General features: G+C 42.0%; 1 protein-coding gene across 2 annotated transcripts in view; it reads right to left on the reverse strand.

The window, feature by feature from the left end:
- Positions 1–26286, reverse strand: part of LTK (leukocyte receptor tyrosine kinase) — a 100166-nt gene that overhangs the window by 6795 nt on the left and 67085 nt on the right. For both annotated transcript variants that reach the window (XM_030481748.1, XM_030481747.1), the window contains exons 11-26: positions 22806–22907; positions 20689–20866; positions 20008–20158; positions 17841–17972; positions 17163–17319; positions 16070–16252; positions 15430–15528; positions 14768–14920; positions 13401–13511; positions 12576–12762; positions 11630–11720; positions 9175–9239; positions 6412–6541; positions 3865–3962; positions 1170–1262; positions 478–579 (exon numbers count right to left, since the gene is read on the reverse strand). In XM_030481748.1, the coding sequence (XP_030337608.1) occupies positions 478–579; positions 1170–1262; positions 3865–3962; positions 6412–6541; positions 9175–9239; positions 11630–11720; positions 12576–12762; positions 13401–13511; positions 14768–14920; positions 15430–15528; positions 16070–16252; positions 17163–17319; positions 17841–17972; positions 20008–20158; positions 20689–20866; positions 22806–22907 (2032 nt within the window). The remainder of the gene's footprint in view (positions 1–477; positions 580–1169; positions 1263–3864; positions 3963–6411; positions 6542–9174; positions 9240–11629; positions 11721–12575; positions 12763–13400; positions 13512–14767; positions 14921–15429; positions 15529–16069; positions 16253–17162; positions 17320–17840; positions 17973–20007; positions 20159–20688; positions 20867–22805; positions 22908–26286) is intronic.

Genomic DNA, 26286 nt, shown 5'->3' on the forward strand with positions numbered 1-26286 from the left:
CTTCTGATTAAATCTGCTGTCATTTTATATGCAACAGAAAGAAATTACACAAAAGTAATCCTGGGTGGTACAGAGAGAGTCATTTACAAGACATACTCAGGCCTTGTCATCGAGAGGAACTGAGTAACAGATACTGAGGGTTGAGGGAAGTACCTGATGGTATTTGTATGGATTTTTAACTGAGGCTTCTTGGGGATCTAAACTGCTTTCTCTTTTCACTTCTTGACTACCTTTATGTGATACTCTACACCTAAGTATAGAGAATTTTTATTACCTCCATTTACATTATATCTTTTAATTCTCATTCAGAATTCTTTAGCTGTGCTTCTACTGTATGCACAGGGAAGACTTCTAATAATTTTCTGAGAACTTCTGATACTTTTTAAGGTTTCTGCTGAGCAGACATTTTTTTCTTGAGCAATACATTTCTTCACCCTTAACATTGAGTAGCAGAAGTGATTAAAAGACACTTGTTACCAGGTATCAGTCTTAGAGGTGAAAATGCCCTCTAGGAAAGCTTCTGGTGGCATCCACTTGACAGGAAGCATGGCTCTTCCTCCTTTACGGTAGTAACTTGCTCTGGGAAAGGTAAAACACATGGAGAATGTCACACAGTCTGAAAGGGCTCAGATATAGAAAAGATCTTATCACCACGGCAACAGCAGCTGGGGATTGCATGCAGCAATGGGCGCCAAGTGAGAAAAGGAAAAGCCATCAACACAAACGGTGCCTTGAAGCAGTATTTTACGCCCTCTTTGCAACTGGGATGGAAACGGAAGACATCAGATTTTCTGCTGCTTTGCACAGGGTGCTGATGCAGCAAGTCTTCTGGACATCATAAACCGAGAATTATGGTTGAGGTTTTTTATTCTTTATTTAAGATTATATATGATCAACTAGCCTAAATGTGCCTATGCTTGGCCTAGTGTCCACATGTGTTTGCAGTGTTCCCTGGGGCCCAGTCTGGAATAAACACAGTCAAAGTGTATTGGCTAGTAGGCATAGATGTGTTAATTTACAGTCTGTTAACTCCAGCTAGTTGACTGGTAATCAAATTCAGGCACACAATGGATGGTTCCACTGCTTCAGATACCATGAGACAGTTCAAACTGGTCAAGATTATACAGGCTACAGAGTTATTCACAGGGCTGAAATGGCTTTTCACTTACCTGTAAATATCTCTGGCCATCCCAAAGTCACCAATCTTGGCTATTCGTCCTGCTCCAGTGCAGGTCAAAAGGCAATTCCTTGCAGCTATGTCTCTTTTAATAAAATAAAATAAATTATAATTCTAAAAGTAGCTAAAGGAATAAAGAAAGAATATTAGACCCAGTCCTTCAAGTTTTAGTTGAGTCATCCTTACACAAATGAGAAAAGCCTTATTAAAAATAAGAAATAATGCCAGCTACATTATAATTTTTATTAACCACAATTCTTAAACTGCATTTACATCACATTTTCCACCCAAGGTTTTCCAAGCATTCCCCACTCCCATCTCCTTTCACTAAGACAGAAAGCAGGGTCAGTGTGAGACCAGGGACAGATCCAATCCCTTTTGCTTCAACCACATTATGACAGGTGTCTTTTTTGCTCCATCTAGAGTGACAACTCAGCGCTGTCTCCATCAGTTACAGGTGTGATGCTATTGGGAAGTCTTAGTAAACTGCTTGAAAAGTCAATATAGAACCAGATTCAGTAAACTGTTGTTTTGTTGCTTCTGGATATCTCCTGTGGGACCAAGCAAAGCTACATATTGGAGCAGCAGTTTGCTGAGTGCTAGTTTAGCTTGCGACACATGGCAGTGATGAGTCCATGGTGAAGACTGAAGGATTTGTGTTCATTTTAAATACTAATTCCTAAAAGAAACTCATTAAAAATCATAACATTGTGGGGGTCCTGATGACTGCCAAGAAAAATCTGCTCCTTGAACAGCTCATGTTTCTTCCCACTGCCAGCCTTGAAAAATCCCTCAAGATCTGGAAGTCAAGCTCTGCTTTCTCTTCCATCAGCTGTGACTCCCAGATGACAAGATCTGCCCTTAGTGGCATCTCCACAACCCACTACACTACCTTTTTACCCCAGGATACCTGTTATCTGTAATTATAATCTTCTTCCCTTCCCAACCCACTCTAAGTAATACTAACATCGCTAACAAATACTAATACAGAACCTGAACGAAATTCCTTCTATACTGATTTCCTGAATTATTGGCTAAAACAAAATGAGTCCATTCACAGGTTGCTTATATTACAGATCTAATAGCGCAAAAACTGGCCCTGAGAGCTTTTTAAAAGTCATATGCTGCTGTTAAAAGAGTCAAGCACTAGTTTCTTCCACTTCTCTCCCAAAATCAAGATTGGTCTTGAGCAATAGCAGCTGGCCTGTCCATTTGTTGATATAAATGTTAGAAGGTCTATGTGATAACTGCTGTGCTCAGTGACATAAGAACAGCAGGGAACATCTACCTGTCAGGAGAGATGAAAACTGATTTTATAAAACACTTGTGGAGAAAATTTCTGTTGAGTTTCTGTTGGACTTCTTGCAGCACAAGCAAAAATTGTCCCTTATCATAAAGTCAATAGATGAGGGTGAGTGGAGGCTGATGAAGGACATTACTATTACAGTAAGGATTTGTTAAAAATAATGCTGTAGCAATTAACTCTGAAGTTTCCAATTAGACTACTAGTCCTCTCATGTACTTATTAAGAGATTCAAGAGCCACAACTTGTTGCACTCTTACTGCTCTTTTTTAATGACAGAAAACTCTAATACTTTTTTCCAAAGGAACTTAATTATTGTTCCAATACAAAGGAGACTGAAAACTGACTCAGATGCTGTAATCATAAAGCCATAACATATCCCACATCTCAGTCTCACGGCTTTTAGCCCCAGTTGCTGATTACCACTTGTTTCCTTCAGCTTCTCCAGTCTCTACCTGCCCTTGCCCAGCTCTGCCTATTTGCTTGTGCAATGTCATGCGTACATACATGTGCTTGTGCGTGTGGGTGAATCAGTTGTCTACTTGCATTACTTCAGGCTGCATGTTGCTTTAGTTAGAGCCTGTGACCCTCTTGTCTGCAGGTCTCTCCTTTCCTTTTAACACAAGAGCTGATCTCGGCATGGAGTTCAGGAAGGAACTCAGCTGCACACTATGCCTGGGAACATTAGGAGCTGAAACAACTCATAATCAGAAGCAAAGGATTCTGATAGCCAACTGGGAATTTTAAAAGGCTACCTATAATAAACTTTACCTCTTCTGTAATATTTTATTCTTATTGAAGCCTGCCATATCAACGTTTTTTTGCTCTACAAAAGAGGAAAAACAGTTGTGAACAGACAAATATGGGCTCCCAAAGACCACTCAGCAGGTCAGCCGTTGAGCTGGGAAGAAGGCTTAGAGTTGGTTTTTCACCTCCTATTATCCTTGTTTTATCTTTTTCAAGTCAATAGGTCAAATATGACGGGCTGTCCTGTGCTGATGGGATAGGGAAAACATTAAGTCAAGATACAGAGATCAGAAAAGAGAGAAATGATACCTTATGGTCTTACAAGCTAACACAGAGTGACACTACCATCTAGTGGACTACAGGGCTAATCTCAAATGTGGCTGTTGCAGGCACCTGCAAATCAGCACTTGAAAACAGCAGCTGAGAACAGAGTATTCCTTTCTCCCCAGCAGCACAAAGAGCAGTGCAGAGCCTAACTCCTACCAAAAACCACTGAGACCAGCCCAGACATCTAAGCACAAGCCTGTATTGTTAGAGGAATTTCTTCCTGGTGATTAGTTCTGTCTAATCCACCGCAAATGGAAACTGTGACCTTCACACACATTGGGATACATCAGAAGGGACTGTTTCTCCTCACCTGTGGATGAAATGATTCTCTTCCAGATATTTACAGCCGCAGGCAATATCCCTAGCTATGTTCAGCAGGTCCTGCATTGTTAGCGTGGATGGTTGATTCTGGAAGAGGACACGCAGGAAATGGTAAGGGAAGAATAGTGGAGTAGAAGGATATAGTTCAGGCAGGGGATAATCAGAGAGGGGCAGAAGAAGGGAAAGGGAGAGATACATAGGGCGGGGGAAGTGTTAAATGAGTCAGGAGCAAAGAGGAATAGAAGCAGACCAAAGTAAAGAGTTAGAAAATGAGTAAACTCTTATTTAAGCCAAGAAGTTTCCAGAAGATTTCTCCTGTGCAGAGTGCATGAGTGCAAGCTGGTGAGAGATTTATGGCCTGGCCTGAATAGCCTGGTAAAGGGGGTGTGAGAGGACTAGTCCCTACTGGTGTTGGACTTTATGAAATCAAAAGACAAGCAGGTTTAAAAGGTGAGATGAAAGAGAAACTTCACACACGCACACTTTTAAAGAGTGGATTAATAAATTATAAAGAGAAATTAACACATGAACTCAGAGAGAGAGCAAAGATGCACAAGTGCACATCTCTGAACCAGCAGTCAACATTCGCCATCTTATATATTCTTGTGGAAGGATGGGAATTACCCTCAGGAGCAGTATGTAAAAAAGGGATGATTTATCACAGGACTCGGGGACTGGTACTAGCCCTTCACCATCTGCACTTCCCTAAGAACAATAAAGAAGTCTTTCTTCAGGAGCCCTGCTTATTTTCATCCTGCCATTTATTTCCCTATGGGGAAATTTCCTTGGTGTTTCTCCTGGAACTTCTGCATTCCTCTTACGAAGGGTGGGGAGAAATTATGACACTGCTGATCATAAGCCTGAGAGATATCAAATAAATTGTTCTTTTTAAGGCTGCTTTTGTTTCTGGATGCCGTTATCGCTGTAATTTCTCATGCTCAAACCACATACACTATAGCACTGTTTTTATTGGCTAGGCAAGTTATTGCACAAAACTCTTGGCTATCTGCCAGGGAGAATTATTATAGCTATAAAGTAGGCATTTCTGGAGAGGAAATGAAGAGCAGGGAGGAGAAACAGAACCACAGAGCTGAAGACCTTATCTCTGCTCTGGGATCCTGCTGTCAGAAGACTGTGACGGATGTGCATTTTCTCTGCAGCCAGGGGAACTTGTTGTGAAATCCATTAGTGATGGAGCTAGTTCTGCTTTCAGAAAAGGTGTACGGGGACAATTTGTTGAGTACTAGGAGGACTTCAACTATTGTATTTGCTATCTGCTACCATACCAGCTAACATAGCAGCAGTTTGTTTTGTTTTCACATGATATTTAAAAAATAACTGTTCTTTGCATTACAACTATACATAATACTCAAATAAGAGTATTTATTATTCTCTGCTGCCCACAGACTTTATATACTTACAGAAATTGTACCACTTTCAGTATAAATGCCAAAAATAAAGACATACAAACTGCTCCATCTGGGTGCTGTTATACCGCTGTAAGTACATTTAATTAGTATATTTACTCCTTTATGAGGAAGAAATTAAGCTCAATGTTTCAACAACATATTAACACGAGTATACATAGGAGTATACACACATGAAGCTATCATCATAACTATTTGGGGTGGATGTGTGTGTGGAGAAGCTGTGCTACTGCATCATGTGGTGTAGGAGTACATGAGGCACCAGTCAGCCTTCTCCTGCCTCTGTAGGCAGCCAGCATGGGCACCTCAATACAATAAGAAATAACATAGAATCAGGCTTAACTCTTCTTTTTTTTGAAGGCTCCACTCAAGCAGAGAAACATGCTTATTTAACAGAGGTGCCCAAATCACCACTATTAAGCAAGAACACATATCTGGAATCAGCTATTCATTAAAAGAACACTGAAACTAATTAATTCCAAATAGTCACTGTACTTGGTTGGCATCAATACAGCATTAGGAATCAGAGATCATTTGCAAAACCCCTCATGACAGCTTTTTATAAAGGTGGGAAGTTTTTAAACAAAAATATTTCCCTCGATAATTTCATTTGCATTGATTTAAATCCCTGTCACAGGGATTTAAATGACATGCAGGCTCAGCTCTTCGATTGGTATAAATTTGTGCATCTCCATATGGTGCTGATGCATACCTGCTGAGGACCTAGTGCTACAGACTCCCATTACTGCATATCAGTGTTATAACTTCAGCCCCTCACACACCGTCACAGTACACAGAAAACAAGGCAGATATTGAGGAAAGAAAGCCCCTTAATTTGTAGTCCCATTGACAGAAAACTCCAGAATGAGAAGACAGGATTTTAGTCTTTCCTTCTCAGTTGCTAATACACTGGAGTTCTGGCATTGCTTTCATTTTCTCTCACTGACATCTGCTTACATCAAGCAAACAGAGATATGTATCCAGAAGTTTGTAGGAGCTAGGACACATGCACAGCCATGCTTGGCTTCGGTGCCTTTGTCCAATTCGTAAAAGTAATAGAAACAGTCCTACTAAAATCAACTATAAGCTTAGCAGAGAAGTAATCTTACCACTCTGGGTCGATTCTGCCGAAGGAAGCTCTTCATATCTCCTCCAGCCATCAGCTCAAGCAGAATGAAGCGAGGCAGCGTCTGTAGGCTAACACCAATGCACTGCACGATATTTTGGTGATTGAACTTACTGAAAGCCGAGATCACAGGAACATGGAAGAGAAAGACAGCGTTAGTACTTGGCCAACATCCATCACGTTCACTGTGCCTTGAGCTTTGACAAGCTGGATTGAAGTAAATTCTGTTGCAGTGTTTGTTACCAAACAAATTCCTACTTCAGCCATATCACAATGCCACTCTGATTATGATAGCCCCAAGCTCAGGGTTATGTCTGGCTTTGCCCATGAAAAGCTTTCAACAGAAGGTATGAAAAGGTGAAAGTAAAGCAGAGCCTTCTGTCTGTAAAGAGAGAATTTAATGGACACACTGACTGAACAATGAGGATGACATGAGAGGGAAAAGAAAGCTAAGCACTTCAAATATGCGAATATTATTGACCTTTGTGAAACAAAACTCTGACTGGTGGGGATTTTACTTTAGCATTGGTTATTTTAAATATACTGCTGTATAGTCTCGTGGACTCGGTTCAGTATCTAGTCTACCAAAGAGGGACTCAGCTAATACCTACTGCAGCAGCTGCTTATGTGATGGCTTTCTGCCTCTTACAAAAGAAAGCTGAGATTGTCAAGAAGCTCAGTAAGACTCAAGTCATTAGAAAGCAGCATCTTCCCTTGGATAGTGATTACCTGGATAATACAGGAACTAAAAATGGAAAGGATGCTGGGGAAGAGAAAGAGTCATGTGCTACTAAATGAATCAAAGCACTCTGTAATTGACTGAAATTGCTCTTTAAAAAAAAACCCCATACATCAGTGTTACCTCCTGTTCAGCTGCCAAAGTTCTTGCAGAGTTTAGGAAGTGACACTATGTCACGAGATCCATGCTTTAATAGCTGAAAACCAGCACCTAGGTATGAGCTAAGCCAATTAGAAGAGAAACTTTCTTTGCACAAATGAAAAATGCATCAACACTGATCACTTACAATCAAGCCTGACTATACTATTACTTGAAAGTCACCCTTGACTATCGTTTTAAGGTTATGGATTTGGGTTAATGAACTAAATTCCAAGACTGTAATACTTAAAGTACAGGTGGTAATAAGAATAGCTGTCTGTTATCTTCTCCAGGGAGGTTTTATAGATCTCAGTTCACTGTTAGAAGGTCATGCAGATGAGACCTTATAAAGGTTCTGTCAAGCTTACAAAGATGTTATAAGCCAGAACACATCTAAGACAAGTGCCCACACTAGCAAAAGAGCTGTGTTCCATCTGTGCAAGCTACATACACAGAGCCATATTCACTACCTTATCCCTGCAGACGTTTCAGAGTGTATCACTCAGCTATCTTTGTGCAAAGAAAGGGTAAAAGCACAGGACTCTCACAGCAAAAAGCACTTATTTATGGCAAACGGTTCTACAGATAGGAAAAGCAAAAAGGTTGCACATACAACTTAGCTGATGACTGAAAGCCACAATGGGAAAAGCTTTTCATACCTTTTCCTTCAGCTGCCAAACCTGCTCTTACAAAACCTCTGACTTCTATTTTTAAGAGATAATATACTTTAAGCCCGTGCATCCAAGCCTGAAAACATACCTTCCTGGCACACAGCTCGTGCTGTACCACCTTGGTGCTGCTCTTGCAGAGGTTGAACTTCTGAGTCACTGCACAGGTGGCTCTTATCTTTAGCTTTCCTATTGCCTTCCATTTCATCACTGACAATTTGTTTTAGCAAGAGCTTCAGGACATGATTTATACTTAGTAAAAGGACAATGAGCTTCTTTGAAAAGGAAAATATTTCAAATGCAGAACATGTTTGTACAAAAATGCTGTGCCTTTTTACTCCTCTGAACATGACCTGCAGAGCCCTGCAGAAATTTTTGTTGAGATGTTATACTGGGTTTGGGTGGGATAGAGTTCATTCTCTTCACAGTAGCTCATATGGTGCTATGCTTTGGATTTGTCATCAAAACAAAGTGTTGATAACACATTGATATTTTAGCTGTGTATTTAGTTGTGGATGCCCCAGCCTGGAAGTGTCCAAGGCCAGGTTGGACGGGGTTTGGAGCAACCTGGTCTAGTGGAAGGTGTCCCTGCTCATGGCAGGGGGTTGGAACTAGGTGAGCTTTCAGGTCCCTTCCAACCCAAACCATTCTATGATTCTGTTGCTGTACAGTGCTTACACAGCATTAAGGCTTTTCACACCACCACAGCAGTGAGTGGGCTGGGGGTGCACAAGAAGCTGGGAAGGGACACAGCTGGGACAGCTGACCCCAACTGACCCAAGGGATATTCCATACTGCATGACTTCATGCTCGCCAGTAAAAGCTGGGGGAATGAGGAAGTGGGGGTCATTTAGAATTTGGCATTTATGCATGATGAAGCTCTGCTTCCCTAGAAATGGCTGAACACCTGCATGCCAATGGGAATTACGAAGCTGTTGCTTTACCTATAATGCTGGTTTTACCCCAACCCATGAGTTTTCTTGCCCTTCTGATTCTTTTCCCCCCAACAGATGTGCAACAAAAGAAACTCTGTTACCTTATATGAGATTAACAAGCAGCTGAAACTAGTATCTCTTAAGCTACTAAAATGCCATCTGGTGAAAAGTTTCTTTTTTGAACCAAAGCAAGATAAATGATTCTTATTACCTGCACGACTCTTTTCCCCCCTGCCCACCACCAGTATAAACCCCTTAGACTATACCTGATAATCAATGCTTCCATTAGGAAATCCATCTCATCCTGCTCAGAGCAGACTTCTGGCAGGGTCTGTAGAGAGGTAAAGACAGTGAGGACCATCCCACCAAAGAATTGAGAATATTTAGGTGATCACCAAAAGAAAAAGAAAGCAAAAAAGAGTAAGCACGTAACATGTGAATGACTTCAGGAACCTACCAGGAGGGGCTCACCTGTTCAGCACCCAGCTTTTTGAACTGCATGTCACCCATTTGGTAGTTAAAGTTAGAACAGGAAACTAGTGACCTACTTAGAGATCTTTTGCGTGCATTTAACTATATACGGTGTTCTGGAGCTTCGGGTATACATCAAGAAAGGCATCAGGTGAGGAAATAGAGAACTAGTATGCACTTTAAAATGACAGGCGTTAATTTATTCTCCCTTTTCTATATGTCCACATTGCAGTACATCTTTCCATATCGTATAACTCACACAGCCACATGATTTCAATAATTGTGTCACATCCCCTTACAGCTTTCTTTCCTGCCAGCAGATTTGGACAGCATCTGCCACTGATAAACGTGAACTGAGAGCAGAGGCAGCTGTAGAAGCAGTGCCTACTGCTGTGCCCACTGGTTTAACATCACGGCATGGTCTGGCCACAGCTGTGTGTAGTGCCTGCCTGCCAAACTGCACACAGAGAGGTGGGATGTTCACTGCTCAGTGAGGTGAGGCTGGCATGGAAACAGTGTGGGCTACAGAAGACAGTGTTGCATGTTTCTCTCTGAAATAAGTGACTGCTTTACACAGGACAGTGCAGATGATCTATTAAATTGGTGGAATACCCACAGACAATATTTGGAGAATGCTGCAAATATGTTTTTTAATTTATTCCCTGTATACACTTGCATCTTCTGCACAGTCAGATCAGGACTGATAGGCTCATCAAGCAATGTAAGCATGGTCACAGCTTGGGTCCCATGGATACTCTGCTGGTTTCCAGCCAGGGAGAAGAGCTGCTTTTTGGTGATGTTCAGAGTGTCATTTTACAGGGAATTGGGTAAACAAGTGGACAGACAGGGCCCTGACAGGTAGCCATCGTTGCTGAGATCTTCAAAACTAGTAAAAGCCTCACTGGATTATCAAAACTGAACAACATGCTGACCCACTTCTGCTTCCCACTGTGCTGTGGTGCTTCTGCCAATCTGGACAGTGAAACTGGGCTGGGCAGCCACAGCTGCTTGCCAGTGTCTGTTCTGGGCTTTCATTCACATTTGTTCAGTGGTACAGGAAAGTTCATAACAAAATGTCAGAATGCATCATCCTTTCACCTTGTTTGTTTGTTTTAAAAAGCTTTTGAAAGATAGTACGAATAATGGTAGAACTTCTTTTTATTAATGAAGGCCACCTTTTGGGATGAATGTATACAAGGTGATTTGGTTCTCCGAGTCACAAGCTTATAAAAGAAAGAAAGCAGGCCTATGAGCATCCTTATCTTTAGGGCTGAGTAACTGGCAAATCCTTAGGCAACAGCAGTAATTTCACAGAAAGCCAGCCTGTTATCTCTTGTTATTAATGACATGGAAATTAGCATGATATCCCAATTTATATTCACAGCAGCATATTTAACAGCGTGCACTAATAAGAAAGCACCTGAAAGTTTTCCATATGGTAGACAAACACTGCTCTCAGTATAAAGGCAATGTAACCGAGAAACAATACAAGTTTTTAAATATGTCATGCGAAAAACTTAGGAGAAAGCACTCAAACCCACTGAATTGCAGAAGTAATAACATATAAGCATTACTATAAATATTTACTGTTTGTTGCCTTATAAATGCTACATACTAATATTTGCCAGAGCTTGCTTTTCTTTATACAAGATTTAGAAATCCTCTTCTGGTCCACAATGTCCCCAAAATGTCTGTCAGTTGCTATATTTTTCCCCATAAGTTTCTTGTTTTCTTGGCTAACTCAGATCTGTAAATCATCACGGCAGAAAAGCTACTGTGGCGGATTCTCTGCTGGGGTGAACTGATGGGTCTGTGTTGATTCAAGGGAGCTGTATTTATTTATGTTGATAGAGAATTTGTTATTTTAACTAACCATATTATGCAGTCTCCAGGTGCCTAATTCACACAACTTTCCATCTGAGGGCACTGACTCTATCTCTCTGAGCAATGGGAATGGAGTTTACAAAACAGACTGCCCTTTTTAGATTCTTCTCCTAGTTAGACCATAACTTACAGCCATTAGGCATGCAGCAAACAAGACACGCTCCACTTTCAATGTGCTGGTAGTGCCATACAGCTTAAAAATCAAAGTTTATGATCCCTGGATGCAGCAGTGTAAGGAAACCTGCATCACACACATGCATACGTCATTATACATGTGATGAACGTGAATCTCCAACTGGAACAGTAATAAGATAATATGGCTTTTATGGGTAATTATTGTTGTATAAGGAATTTGTGGGTACTGACCTTGATAGCCACTTGAAGAGGGTTGGGATCCCCTGCGATGCCTACCACGGTTCCCTCATAAACCTCACCAAATGCACCATGTCCTAGTGCCCTGGAAGAAAAAAAACAAACAAAACCAGAGAGAGAGAACAGATGTTACTATGCCCTTGGACCCAGTGTTGGCCAAGCTCTTGTCTTCATCCAGTCCAAGAATAGAAATAGAACCTGCTGTAAGAGATGGAATCAACAACAGAGTTTTGTTTTCATCTCAAAGGTTCTGAAAATAACTTCTCAGTATTTTCTGTCAGTGTCACTAAAGAAGGGAGGTTAGATCATTAATAGTTCTGAACAAATAAAGCAGCCTGTTCAATCCCAGGGCCTTATCACCAAGTATGGTGATAGCAAGGCAAAAAGGAACTGGAGAACAACAGAAAAAGATAGCTACAAGCTGACGTCTTCAGGAGATGGTGTAAGACAGTATATAAGAATGATCAAGTTTTTCCTTCTAAATTTTACATAACTTTGATCAATATAATCTAGATATGGATACCAAAGAGCAACATAGCATGTATTTCCTTGTGACAGGAAATGCTGAAAAAGAAATATTGCTATAGATTTGGAAGGGAATTACTGCCAGGTGGCAAGTTTAATCCTGGACATAAAAAAACAGAGGTGAAATACCCTATGCTGTGTGTGGAAACATGGAGCAGGAGACTCATAAATGTATACTTCTGCCTGAGGACTTTATGGAATCAAAATATCTTAGAGGACATAATAAGTATCACATCTATTGTATATTGGCTGGCTTGGTCTAGGTGCTTTCCAGTTAGTCAGACAGGTGGCCCTTGTTTTCTTGTCCTGGATACTTGATGATGAGTAAAACAAGTATGTGAGCCCTACCTCTGCCTTTGCTTCAGGCTGCCTTTCCTCTCCTCTGCCAGAGAGCAATCCCTGCAGCAAGCCTTACCGAAGCAGAGAGATGTTCTTCCGTGGGATCTCCTTCAGCTCGCTCAGAGTGGCGGCCTTCCCTGCAAAGCAGTAGTTGGGGTTGTAATCTGTCATGATGGCTGATGTGCGGATTTTGCTCAGTTTATATTCTGGGCTCTGCAGTCGTGCTCTGGCTCCCTCCAGCTGCTGCTTCTTAAGGTGGTAAACTGCAAGTGGAGAGGCAAATCAAAATGCACAAGATCAACACCTGGAGAGAAATTATAATGCTGGCCACACAGAACAGAATCCCATTCCATAACTATAAATGTTCAAGAAGCATCTTTAGCTCGCCAGTATCATGTTCTTGTCCATGCTCTGTTGTGATCTAATAGTGGATATGCAAACAGTTTTATTTCTGCAGAGACCTAATCACCAGGGAGCAGCTTAGGCTTCCTCTGCTTCTTTGTACATTGGTTGAGGAAAGGGGCATCTTATTGGCATCAAGTCTCAAAAAGCATATCATCTCCCAGAATGAATTATATGTTTAATTACAGACTGTGACTTTAGCGTATATAGCAATGGATGCTAAAGACATGCCTGCTAAGAGGGCTCTCCCAGCTCTTTTCTCTGTAGCAAATACCACGACAGAGCAGTCCTTACCCTTTGGACTATGCTTGTGCCTAACTGTGGGGTGGTGATGTTTTATATCACCTCTTTCTCCCTGTGTCCCTCTGATCTACTTGGGAGACCACAACACTTTTGCTCCATGTATTAAAAGTAGTGGCATGTAGTTGGTAGTCTCCTTTTGTCTAATTCAACCAGGAAAAGCCAAGTCACAGGGTGATAAGGCGTAAATGTTTCTTACTGATAGATAGGCTGCCACAGGTAAGGATCATTCCAAGCACCACAATCACAGCCACCACAGCTAGGAGGAGTGGGAGAGGCAGGTGACTCTCTGGAATAGGACCCTGGGGCACTGGAAAAAGAAAAATAGATGTGCATTAATCAGAAAGCAACCAGAGCTGCTGTCACATCCCTCTGAAGGTTGCTCCTATTTCAGAAAATACAGAGATCATGGCCAGACCGTCTTCTAAAAATAACAGCAAATCTGTCTACAGCCCTGGAAGCTGAAAAATACCTAAATAATTTTAAAAACAGTGTGAAGATACAAAACTGCCTGATAAAACACAGATTTCTTATCCATTCTTCAGGTTTTTATAAATGGGTGACGTCACTGCTCACAAGTTGAAACTCTCTTGATGCTTTGGAGTTCCAAGAGACTGTGTCAGGAAATTACAGCGAATACCAGGCATCAGCTGAACAGGCACAGTGGGAAACTGCTGTGGAAGGAAGTAATTTGTGGCTTAAATAACTCAGCAGTAGGTGGTTTGTTATACCAGAGAGGTATTTACACTTTAATATCTGATACACTGTGCCAGTTCAGGAAATTTACACTGTGTCTCTTTACAGATATTTTACTTTCTACCTAATCCAAACCTGAATGTTGGAGATGGTGACAGAGATGCAGGTCAGCATGTAAGGAAATAACATCAGGAATTTTGAGTCATATAGAATCATAGAATCTTAGAATGGTTTGGGTTGGAAAGAACCTTAAAATCATACAGTTCCAACCCCCCTGCCATGGGCAGGGATGCCTCACACTAGGCCATGTTGCCCAAGGCTCTGTGCAACCTGGCCTTGAACACTGCCAGGGATGGAGCATTCACCACTTCTTTGGACAACCTGTTCCAGTGCCTCACCACCCTCACTGTAAAGAACTTCTTCCATATGTCTAACCTGAACTTCCCCTGTTTAAGTTTAAACCCATTACCCCTTGTCCTGTTGCTACAGTCCCTGACGAAGAGTCCCTCTCTGGCATCCTTATAGGCCCCCTTTAGATACTGGAAGGCTGCTATGAGGTCTCCACGCAGCTTCTCTTCTCCAGGCTGAACAGCCCCAACTTTCTCAGCCTGTCTTCATACAGGAGATGCTCCAGCCCCCTGATCATCCTTGTGGCCTCATCTGGACTTGATCCAACAGCTCCATGTCCCTGTTATGTCAAGGACACCAGAACCGCACGCAGTACTCCAAAGTGGGGTCTCATTTCTCATAACACTGTGTTCACTGGAGCCACTAGCTGTAACTTGGGGAATTGACCATCAAAAAAGCCAGAGGAGAGACAATACAAAGACTACAGATGTTATCCAGTAAGGACAAAATTTCACATCTTACCAGTGCAGGTGACATTGTCGTTGGCTAGCACAGCTCCCATTTCACATTGGCAGACTGGCAGGTTGGTGTCAGGGTCCCGCTTACAGTTGTCTGAGTGGCAGTGGCTGCAGTTCAGATAGATCTGAACCTCCACCTCCCCATGACTCTCCATGGCTGAACAAGGAATCAGACACAACAGATGGGCTTAGTTCAGTTTTTCCCATCTTGTTCCAGTAAGGAAAAAAACCCAACTAAAATCCAGCAGGCACAGCAGGTACCTACAACTACTCTCCTCTGCAGGAGAGCAAATAGTCCAAAACAGTGTTGACACACTGAGAAACCTGATGGGAACTAGGAGGGAAGAAGGTATTGGGTCCCTCAAGCAAACAGAGAGGTCTTGAAGTGAATTGACCTGGAAAGGTCTGAGACTGTGGACATGCAGTTGAACCTGATTACTAGTGTTTTTTCTGGCTTAGAGATTGAGATGTAAAAGGTCCCAGAGCATTATAGAAATGTTTAAAGAAATTACTGCAGCTAAAGATCTTACTTGCAGAGTGAAACATGCCTGAATGAAATACATAAAAAGCAAAGACTGGAGGAGAGGCAGCAGGAAAGAGGAAATAGAGAGGAAGAAGGGAAAAGGAAGAAGAAAAGAACTAAGAGGAATAAAAAGTATATTGTACCTGCCAGGGGATGCAAGAAGATTTCTCCAATGGGGCTCACAAATGAGATGCCATCCTGCCCACCAGCTGTGATATCATCAGTATTGGAGGCATGCCCCCCTGGGGAAAGAAGAGTAGGCTAGCTGATCAGTGCTGTGTACTGCAAAAAACGTGATGCCTCTGAAGCGTTGCATTCATCCCTGGCTCTTATCCCCTGGGGTCATTCTGCAACCTCCCAGTGATATTCATAGGTATAATGTCCTTGATTGCTTGTCCTGTGTCACTTGACTCAGCCAGTACCAAGGTTAGTGAAATGACTTATTCCAATGTAGGTTTCTCAGTTCAGCAAGGTAAAAATCTATTTGCTTTAAACAGAAAAAACAAATGGAACATATTCCCTGGGCAACTTGGGAATGAATGAAGGGGTAATTCAACACACTTTCCAAATACTAACTCATGTAGGAACACTTCTATAACTTTGATTTCCCCAATTAAAGACTGAAGGCAGAGAGCAAAGCAGGTTTCATGCTGTTCAGCTTTAAGAATCTGTGAATCACGTTCTGCAGCAGTATGCCTCTGCGCTAAGAGCTCTAGTCCTTAACTGCAGGTGCTCTGAAGGGTACAAAATTAGACATCATGACTATTCCTCCAGCAGACTTACCTCTGTAGCCTCCACCTCCTCCACCAGAAGTACAAGCTCCTCCTCCCCCTCCAAAGCCACCGGAGGTGGCCCACTGAAGCTTGGCTAGTGCTTGGGGACAAGCTTGACCCCCTTCTCCACCTTCCAGAAGGGACTTCCCAGACTGAGGAAGCAGACTCTCATCTTGCCAGCCACCACCTCCACCTTCAGTCAGAATGAGAAAACAAAACAAGCACAGGTTGAGGGAAGAACAAGCAGAGGAAAGTAGGAGAGATACTGTTGAGGGACAGAGATTGGTCCTTATTGATTCCTTAAGTGCCTGCATTCAGGTTAACTCTTTTCTTAAGGTTCAGAGAATATACAGACAAGCTTCTTGTTGCCATGATAATAATAAAGTGGAAATCTAATGCACAGCCTGTGGTATGTGCTGCATAAGCAGCACCTTAGCACCAATTTCTAGTGGCATTAGGGAAATAAGGAGACCACCACTTCTCTTCAGGATAACTGGTTAGGGCTTTCAGCCATGCAAGATGCTGAGTTCCCTGAGGAAATCAAGACATGCTGGATTTCCTCATCTCCCTCTAGTGGCCCTTCTATAAGGCTATTACAGCATGAGATGAAGAACTACTGGATTTTTTTTCATCTCTTAGGACTGGATTCTAGGCACAGCTGTTACAAGACTATAAATACGCTTCCATTTCTGGTATAATTTCCATAATATAATTCTTGTTGTTAGGGTTTCAGGGGAATAACAGGGAAAAAGTCTTCTCTTCAAAGACAATTGTTACAGTGTGGAGGAGTGGGCTCCATCTCCCAAACATCATTTTTACTGAGTCATTTCATAAAAGAGAGTAGGAGTCCTATGGAATAGCCTCTAATGGAGCACTCATCACCTGTCCTATGCATTCTCTTTTATCTGGTGACAGATAAAGAGAATACAAATCAAGACAAGAGAATATGACATCTGTTATAGATTACCAGCATTGTTAGAAATATGCTGGTAATATCCAGCATATTCCCAAAACATCAAAAAGAAGCCCCTCACTTCGTGCCTAATGGACAATGTGGGTATTCAGCCATCTGGTTCAGACCTCGTGTGATTTTAGTGTCTCACCTGCTGCCCCAGTCCTGCCGCTGACTCCAGGTATTGCAGTGCTGTTCTCAAATTGCTCCAGGGGTACATCATCCAGAGAGCTGTCCTGAGACTTCAGGTAGGCTTTTCCTCCTCCTCCTGCTGCGATGAGCAAAGGTTCGAAAATCCCATCCTTCTGCTGGAAAACCCCCCATCAAACATCAGAAAAACTTCGCATCCCTTGGATATGTGAACTCACAGAAACTCATCAAAAAGCATGAAAGCATCCCAAAGAAAAGTGGTCCAAGGCCAGGGCAATACTACCGATTGTTTCCTAAGTTCATTACAAAACTGTTTTACATCATGTCCTGTGTACAAAAGTAGCTGTTTAACTGAACACCAAGATTTTAGGATTTATGTTTTTTAGGACTGCTGCCAGCACTAAAGTGGGATCCTGGTGTGATTCCCAGATCTGAGCTGTCAAGAAACAAGGAACCAGTTCGGCTAGCTTAGTGACAGTGACAAGTATGATGGATATGAAAAGACACAAAGAATTTAAATTTAAAAGACAAAAAGATAGAAGAGTAGGGAGGGAAAGAGGGAAAGAGAGAGGCTCCTTTTTCATCACCTTATTTTAAGAACTGAGTATCATGTGCCATGATTGACAGTGAAAGTTAATTGCTCTACTGGACACTGCTCAGGAAGGATGCAAAGACTTACTCTAAAGATGTAGGTTGCTCCTCCTCCACCCCCACCTCCTCCAGCCCAGTCCCTCAGGTCCTTTTTTTTCTTGTAATCTTCTTCAATGAGAGATGACTCCCCTAAGCAGATCTTCTGGGTTTCAGGATTGCCCTGAAAGGAGACAAGAGATGTACTTATGTATCAGCAAAATCCAGCTCTTGAGAGTTATCTGTGTATCTCAGTATAATAATATTGTATTATTTGAGATGTATATCAGGCATATATAAATCAGTATATATATTATCTCTGTGGAAAGTGAGCTCTTCTACAAGGACAGCTGAGGGATAGATCTGTCTGTTACCTCTGATTTACAAAAACATTACTCATGCATGTGAAAATACAAATGCTCACAGAAAAAAACAAGGCAATACAGCAATAACTCATTGATATCACAAGTCATATTTTGCATATTTAGAACTTCATATACACAAGAAAGTTAAAATATGATAAATTACAGGTTACTTCTCAGAACTTTCTTACTGCTGTGTACATTAGGTATTTCTAAAGGTCATAAACGCACAAAGCAGAGAGAGATGACCTGCTCATAGTTAAGAGTGACCTACTGACACACCTCGGAAGGCAAATCTGGAGTCTCAGTTCTTTAGTATCCTGCAAAATACTAAAGAACACTGAAAAAGCTGAAAAAGTAAGGATGGTTTGGCCATCTTAGATTATTTTTGTCTTGGTGACACTGAGTTTCAGAAGTTTCAATGATTTGTGAATCTGCCCATCTTCAGTCAGATGATGAACTCTGAATGATTTCAGATGCTGCCACATTGCTCAGTGCAGGTGAAATCTCTACTTGTGTAGGTCACATCTTATATCTAGGCCAGAAGCATGGTGCTGGTTTTACCACCTGTATCCTCTCATTCAGAGAAGCAGACAAAAGATAACAAGGTAAATGAGAACCAGGGAAAAGCAAGGGGTAAGTCTAAGGACAAAGCATGAAAGTTTGGAGTTGCAGAACTTCTTCAGAGAAAGGAAAACAAACATTAGTTACCCAACATACAGATTCATCAGGATTTCCAAAGCCAAGGAAAATTGGGCTTTGGAAGTGGGAAAAATGAACAGAAACTTTTTCCAATAACATCTGCCAAAGGGAGCTAATTAATGCTAGGTTATACTTTGCAATTTGGAGAACAAGTCATGAAATGCAAGGAGATAATGGACAACTTTGTAGATTATGACCTAAACCTAGAGAGTGCATTGGAAAGGGAACTGCAGATATACAAACCTGAGTTTTATTTCGATACAAGTCTTGTACTGTTTATAGTGAAGAAAGGCTGGGTTTAGAATCTGTTGCAGCATCTGGGTAAGGCATCACATGCTTTGGGCAGTGTAAATGGTAACTTTGCCTGCAAGAATAGTGTGTGTATCCCAAACCTCAGCATTCTACCTCAGGGTAAAGAGAAAAGAGCTTTGTTCCAGGATAAGGTCTACAGATCGCATTTCTGGAAAGAGGCTGTACCAAAGAACTCATGCTGAAAAGAAGCAACTTTTGAGCCAAAGTGATGAAAAGACTTTCAAATCATTGAGTCTAGCATTAGAGGACACACATATAAGCATTCACATCATCAGTGTGAATTTCCATTTCTCATGAGTGGGGTTTTTGTCATTACAAATGCCTAATCGAGGGGCAAAAAGATTCCCACTGGTTTTGACAGGCTTTAGATTCAGCCTCTAGTCTGTAAGCTTAGAGAGTATCTAACACAGTGCAGCCACAACACTGCTGGATGCTTCCATACATAATAGTAAATTATCTGAAATCCTGGCAGACAGAAAGAAACTTAGGCTGTGGAAAAATAAGAGAGGGAGCACACAACTCTCACTTTCTTTAAGCTCCATGCTTAAAATAAGCAGAAGAAAGCTGATGAAGAACTTATTTCAAACACCAGGAGCTTAAAGCAAAGTTCCTGTCAGCTCATATTTGTTTGCACATTTTGGGATTGTTTTTCTTTTCAGAGTTCTTTATATTTGTTTTGAGATTCTTTCTAACTTGGTTTATTGGTTCTTCCCAGTCTCCTGACTGGATTTCATTGCTGGATTCTGGGATTTCTATCTTTCACCACCAAACCCCAAGCCACCCACTGAATCTCATTGAATTGTATCTGCAAACTCTGCCCACATGCGCTTGTGCAGCCCTCACCCCAGGGCAGGCATCCTCCCCCTGCTGCCCCACTAAGATGTACAGCAGCTCATCTTTCTCCAGCTGGAAGGTGGCTGAGATGAAGACCCCATGGGACCGCTTATTGTGGTTTTTGGCTCCCTTCCCCCCAGCTGCTCCATAGGCAGAAATCCTGGAAGAAAAAGTAAGTAGTTAAAGAGACAAATCTCACACATCTCTTCCCTAAAGCAATTCCATCTGCAAGCTCTCCCCATTCTACACTTCCAAACCGGCATTGCTTCAGAGCAGGCTCCGCTGCTCTCATGGCTGTTCTTAGTCTGACACCCATGCAGGTAGGCTGCTCAAGAGGATAGACCAGCTCCACACCAGAGCACTAGAGATGGAGACTTCAGGGGCAAATAGCATGAGCTGATATAGCCAAATCTAGAAGACCAAGGCTTTGGGACTGAAATGATGGCAGCACTCCCACTTGACTGCATGCCCACAGTCACTCCTGTTCTGATCTCTTCTAAGTCACCACTCCACCCTCCATGCTCCACAGTAGCTCAGACACAGATCCTCACAGCTAGCGCTCCTATTTCTCTTTTACTTCACTGCCCCCTCTACCTGCTCAGTACAGATGGTCCCACACTTATTTGCTGAAACCCCACAAACAGAACGTACTTTAACGTGGCTGCCTCTCTAGCACCCAATGGTACTCACCTGTATCGGTTTGTGGCTGGCACTCTCCAGACTTGCACTCCCCGCAGCCTGCCCTCTTTCTCCACAGTTACCGACACATTGCTGTTCTTATAGGCACTGTCACACTGAGCTTGAGTTGGGCCATGTGGACCACTGGCACCACATGTTGTGAACCACCAGAGAACAACAGATGTATCCCCTGTGACCAAAACAGCAAGAGTTGGAGCAGACATGAGCTTTCCTTTACTTCCCAGACATGTGCAATAACGCACGGAACTATACAACCAAAGGACAAGTGTCATTGAAAAAAACAACTGTTCCTGTTGATATCTTTCCTTAATGATACTTTGATTACAAAATTCACATTATTATTATTCTTCACAAAGAATATTAATGATTTTTTATGTAAAAAACTGATCAAGAGAAAGACCACATTGCAACAGTGTGTGCTATCTACAGGGCTTCAAAACTCAATATGTCTATTTGATTATGTGCTTATTATTATAATCATACAAAAAAACCAAACCTTAAACTTGCATTTACAATGTTGAGGACTTTAAAGCCACTACACACTAAAGTTACATTTATCTGTACAACTTTAATGCTCCCCTGTACTACAATCCACTAAGATACCACCCTTAATTATATGATCAAAGAGTAGTCATATTATCCTAACTTTATGCTAGTCATAGCACAGCTATTGCTCTGTATGTAGTCACTGTTTGTTTTTTCCTCTCTCACCTTATTTTCTGCACACTATTTAATAAATCAGGGACTACAGATAAGCCCCATCAATGTGGGCATAACAGACAGGACTTCTGAGAAGGGGTTTAGCCAAGTATTTCACAGACATCAAATTTCTCAGTGCCAATAGAAAGCAAGGACATATTATTCAACTTTCCAGATGAGAACTGAAGCATATACACAGAAATAAGGGTTGAAAACATCTGTCATTACATCTAGTGTCCATCTATGAAACAGTGAAAATTTGAAGTGACTTGTCTCAGGCTTGCACAAGAAGCCTGTGCCAGCAGCACAGTTGGAAGAGCTGCCTCTTCCTACTTTCAAAAAGGGCCTTTCTCCTCCAAGCCAAATTTTTCCTGGCTTTCATTAAGCATTGGTCTTTTGTATGTATAATAATGCAGCAGATAACCATCTCCTCCATCTCATAACCCTTGTCCAAGACCCAAACATATCCATCTCATCCAGTGGATGAGATGAGGCCCAAGAATAAAACTTACAATAACGTATCTAAAAACTCTATGATGCAGTGCATGCACAAGGGCCAGTAAGAATTAGAACTATTGAAGAGCTGAATATTTAAAATAGCAGTAAATATCACATACTTTTAAAAGAAAGATTTTAATCTTGTTTAAGTGAAAAGGCAAGCAAAACTGTCCCCAACAGAAGCTATCATGTGAACATGCAGATGGGCCATTGCGGTATGAGTGTTAGCTACATGACAGAAGTCTCTGCCCCTGCTAACACGAAATGACAGCAGTACAGGTTTGTCACATTTCAGGTGGACACAGTCTTCAGAAGGTGGTGCAGCCACACACAGGTATTTGTTGGCAGCAAAGCAGCCTCAAGCACCACCTCCCATCCTCGGATTCTCCTTTAGACAGCTCTGCTGTCAGCAAACTAGTCCCCAGTATCCCCTGTTCTACTAGTTTTTCGTTCAGTTTTTATCCTCAGTGGATTTCCAGATCCTCACTTACTTCCTCAGTCTGGATCTTCCTCTTTACACCTCTATTCTCCACTTACTAGGTTCAGCTTCACTACTCACCAGTCCCAGTAAATCTCTATTTCCAGCTTTCTGTACTGGTCTACACCTTTCATTCCTGAGCTGGCTTTTGCACACTCTGAATCTGAGTCATGCAGCTTCTGCTTTTACTTAAAGCATTTTTACTTAAAGATTCTGCTTTTCTTTAATGAGGTCCTGCTATTTAAGGACTGGTGAGTTCGGCTCCAGCAAACTGGTGCCTTGTAGCCAGAGATTACTTGACATGGTCTCCACATCTTTGGGATGGATTATATTTAGTTGCCCTGTTGCTATAGGGCAGGTGGATCACGCACAGGAGATGGGAACAGAGATACCTTTTGTAACCAAGACAGGTTTTCAGTACTGAATCATGTACCTGGGAGGGAGGGCTCTTCCAGGGGGTTCAGAAGATGTTCATCCAGGATACTAATCTCCTGTAGGTACTGGCGCTTCCCAACAAAATGGTTTGGTTGTCTTCCTGTTTGTAGAATGGATGAGAGAGATGGGAGGATGGTAGAAAAGAGAGATGGAAATTTTAAAGATCATGTGAATGAAGCAAGTACACAATTCGGTTAAAATAAGTTAGTAATACCTTAGGCAGAAAAGGTGTTTTAAAAAATTGTAATTTTGTATTGTTCTTTTGGGCCCATGTCTTGGGTTAGCTACTTGTATCTGTGCTGAAGCCAGTGGGTCTTCACATGAACACAAACTCTCCATGTTATCCCATGCAGGCTCACCTGCAGGATAAGCTCCTTGGTCAACAAATTGCACTGGCTGTGATTACAAGAGACTTTAGGAAAAGCATAGTGTGGGAGAACAGATACCAGATATTGATGCTCTGTTGTGCAAAGGAGCCATTGTTGTCTTTCATTGAGTGGTGTCATGGCAAGCAAGTCCCTCAGAGAGGAGGGACTTCAAAGCAGTTGCTGATCCAAAGCATGTGAATGCATTGAGAACACCACACAACCAAAGCAGTAATAACTGAACCCTTGCCTTATAATCTGCAAGCATCCTGTTTCAATAGTTAAATTACCCATTTTTATGCAGATCTTTGATTGGAAAATCACTATAAGAAAAAGGAGAGACTTCCTTCCATTTTATGAGCCCTCAGTTAATTTAATACTGAACATTTTTCCCCAGTTGAAAAACATTACAAATATTTCAATTTGTTCCAGTTGTGAGAACCTAACAGCTGTTTGATGCTCTATTCAAAAGAGACTCACTCAGTTCCAGCTGGACAATTATCTCTGCCGCAAAGCCACTGCTCTAAATAGCGATAATTAACACCCTTGTTAGCTGTGTCAGAAAGGCCAAATAACTAATTGAAGCATGGAGACCTTGCTGAGCTTTTACTCCTGAGAATATTCCCCCCAGGTCTGACTGAAAGCACATTGATGGATGGAAGTAAAAGGACGCTTTGTACTGGCACACTCTGTTCATACTGAGATAGAGAACTTCAATGGATGGAGTTGTCAAGCCAGGGAAAAATGAAATTAACCCAAAACAAATGAACTGGATCAAAGACAAGAAGGAAAACCAAATGAAAAAGACAATGCATGGCCAGAAAAGATGCTTGGTCTCCCAAGACCTGCAGTGAATTAGGAATCCCAAAGGTCGTAACAGTTTCAGATAGTTATAGACATACAAGAAATCTGGTTGTGTTTGCCAGAGTGAAGGAATGTAAATCACCAGCTGAAATAGAGAGCCAGTCTGTGTGTCTGCACAGATTTTTTTTTGCAGCATCCCAACTGTGTATCCTAAGGCAATGCCTCATTTCCAAACAAACAATCTTTCCTCCTTCTCCAAACAGTCTCAAACCCTCACACACTGGAAGAAAGTTTCTGTCTCCTCCGTGCTCAGCAGCAGACAAGCTGCAAGACCGGCTGAGAATCACCCTGTCCACAGGAGATGTTAACTCTTAGAAGGCTGATATTTTATGCAGTCAGACATGAATTTGTAAGGTGGCATTTTCTACAAACATGGTGTAGCCCTGTGATCTAGGGGCTGGTGCTCCAGTCTATTTCAGCTTCCATTTGCTCCTCTGACAGCCAACATGTTCACTGTGAGTGGAAGGCAACAAGACTTTATTCATATTAAGTACCTATATCAGAAAAATATGAAGAGCACACGACTCTTTTCTCCAAGATTTAGCTAATGCTGTTGATTTCTACACTGAAAAGGGACAGAGGGCAGTGTAAAGGAGAAATACAGGGCATCTCCTTCATACAAAGAGCTAAAGTAACTCACTCCTACATCTCTGTCTCTGGGACTGTAATGAAAAAAGATACAGTGGTCCTGTGGCTGCGATGAAATAGAGAAAGGTGCCCCACAGATCCTCAAAGTGTTCACAGTCTCCTTAGAGATCCCAACTTACTGATGAAGGTTGAGTATTCCTGGAAGCCTCTCCAGCTTGTCCTAGAGCATCAAAGAGATGAGGGAGCTGCACCAGCTTCCCCTTCCCCATGCCTTTGGCTGATCTATTGCATTTCTAGTCAACACTTTCTTAAATCAGCAAAATGTGGCAATGGTAAGGCTTGAACCACCCCCCACCATTCACCTCAAACGATGAGACTGACAGGTCAACAGAACCAGACTTTGCTGGGTCGCGGGCTCCAAAGTCAAGAACTAGAGATATGCTGTACAAAAGCTCTCTATGAACAGTCTTGCCATTTATAAACCAGTCTTCTGGGAAATTGTGGGAAATGATGCACAGAACAAAAACGTAATCCCTAGGCCAGGGCAGTAGAGTGCACTTTGGTAGACCACAGAGCTGTGATAGTAGTTGGAACAAGATAATGCTCAGCGTACCAAAAGGAAATAGACAGAGACCACATAAGCACTGAGGAGGGCAACAACCAGCGCTCTGTTATCCTTCAAGCCCATGTTCTCATATTTAGACGCTCCAAATTCAGACCTCTTCCTATGAAAGCATTAGTTAACTAAAATGATGAGATATCTTTATGCCTCTCCCCTAAAATTTCTCACAACAAACCAGACCCACGTCATTGCCCATGTCTGTGACACCATCTTACACAAGGTGATTTGTATGAACCAGAAGGTGGTTGCATCTCACCCTTTTCACAGGGAAAACATCTGTCACGGCCCAGGAGCAGCCATCCAAAGAACGGTCTGCTTGGTTTTTGTCCTTATTGATCTCCCTTGAGCTGTCCTCACTACCCGTTTGTTCTCCTCCTAAATTTTACTGTATCTTTCCTCTTGATTTTGAGGTATATGGAAAACCTCACTTTTTCTCCCAGCTTGCATAGAGACAATCAGTGCTTTCAGAGCCTGCACTGGGTTTTGTAAAGCAATTGAACTACAAGATTGAAATAGATGGAGAAAATAATATTTACATCCTAGCAAGCAGCAAATTCTTCCTTCCTGCCATACATCCTTCCTGCTGCCCTCATGCAAAGAATTCACTGCTTGGATCTTAATTGGCTCCATCTCTGACATCTGAAACCTCTCCTTGCCAGGGAGAAATAATTTCATTACTGAAAACACAGCAGAGCTGCTGGGCTTCTCTGCAACCTAACTGAATTAAAGTCATGGGAAGACAAATGCAAGGGGGTTGCTTTCAGAGGCGAGAAAACGTCAATTTGCAAAGAGGATTCAAGGAACAGTGGCAAGTGCAAGGCTTCCGAGAAACGTATTTCCTTCATGATGTCTTCTGCATGAGTCACGCATCTCTGGGTCACTCCTTCAGATGGGGTGAGTGCCAGCTGCTCCTGGACATCACTGCGATTTACACTAATTGAAAATGAGGAGATACTTGGGCGGTCTAATGGATAAGCTCTGGTAACATCGCTGCAGTGACATTTATGCCCCATCTATTTGCTAAAGGATACATCCCTACC

This window comes from Strigops habroptila, chromosome 4 (assembly GCF_004027225.2).
Source record: "Strigops habroptila isolate Jane chromosome 4, bStrHab1.2.pri, whole genome shotgun sequence".
NCBI classification, from domain to species: domain Eukaryota; kingdom Metazoa; phylum Chordata; class Aves; order Psittaciformes; family Psittacidae; genus Strigops; species Strigops habroptila.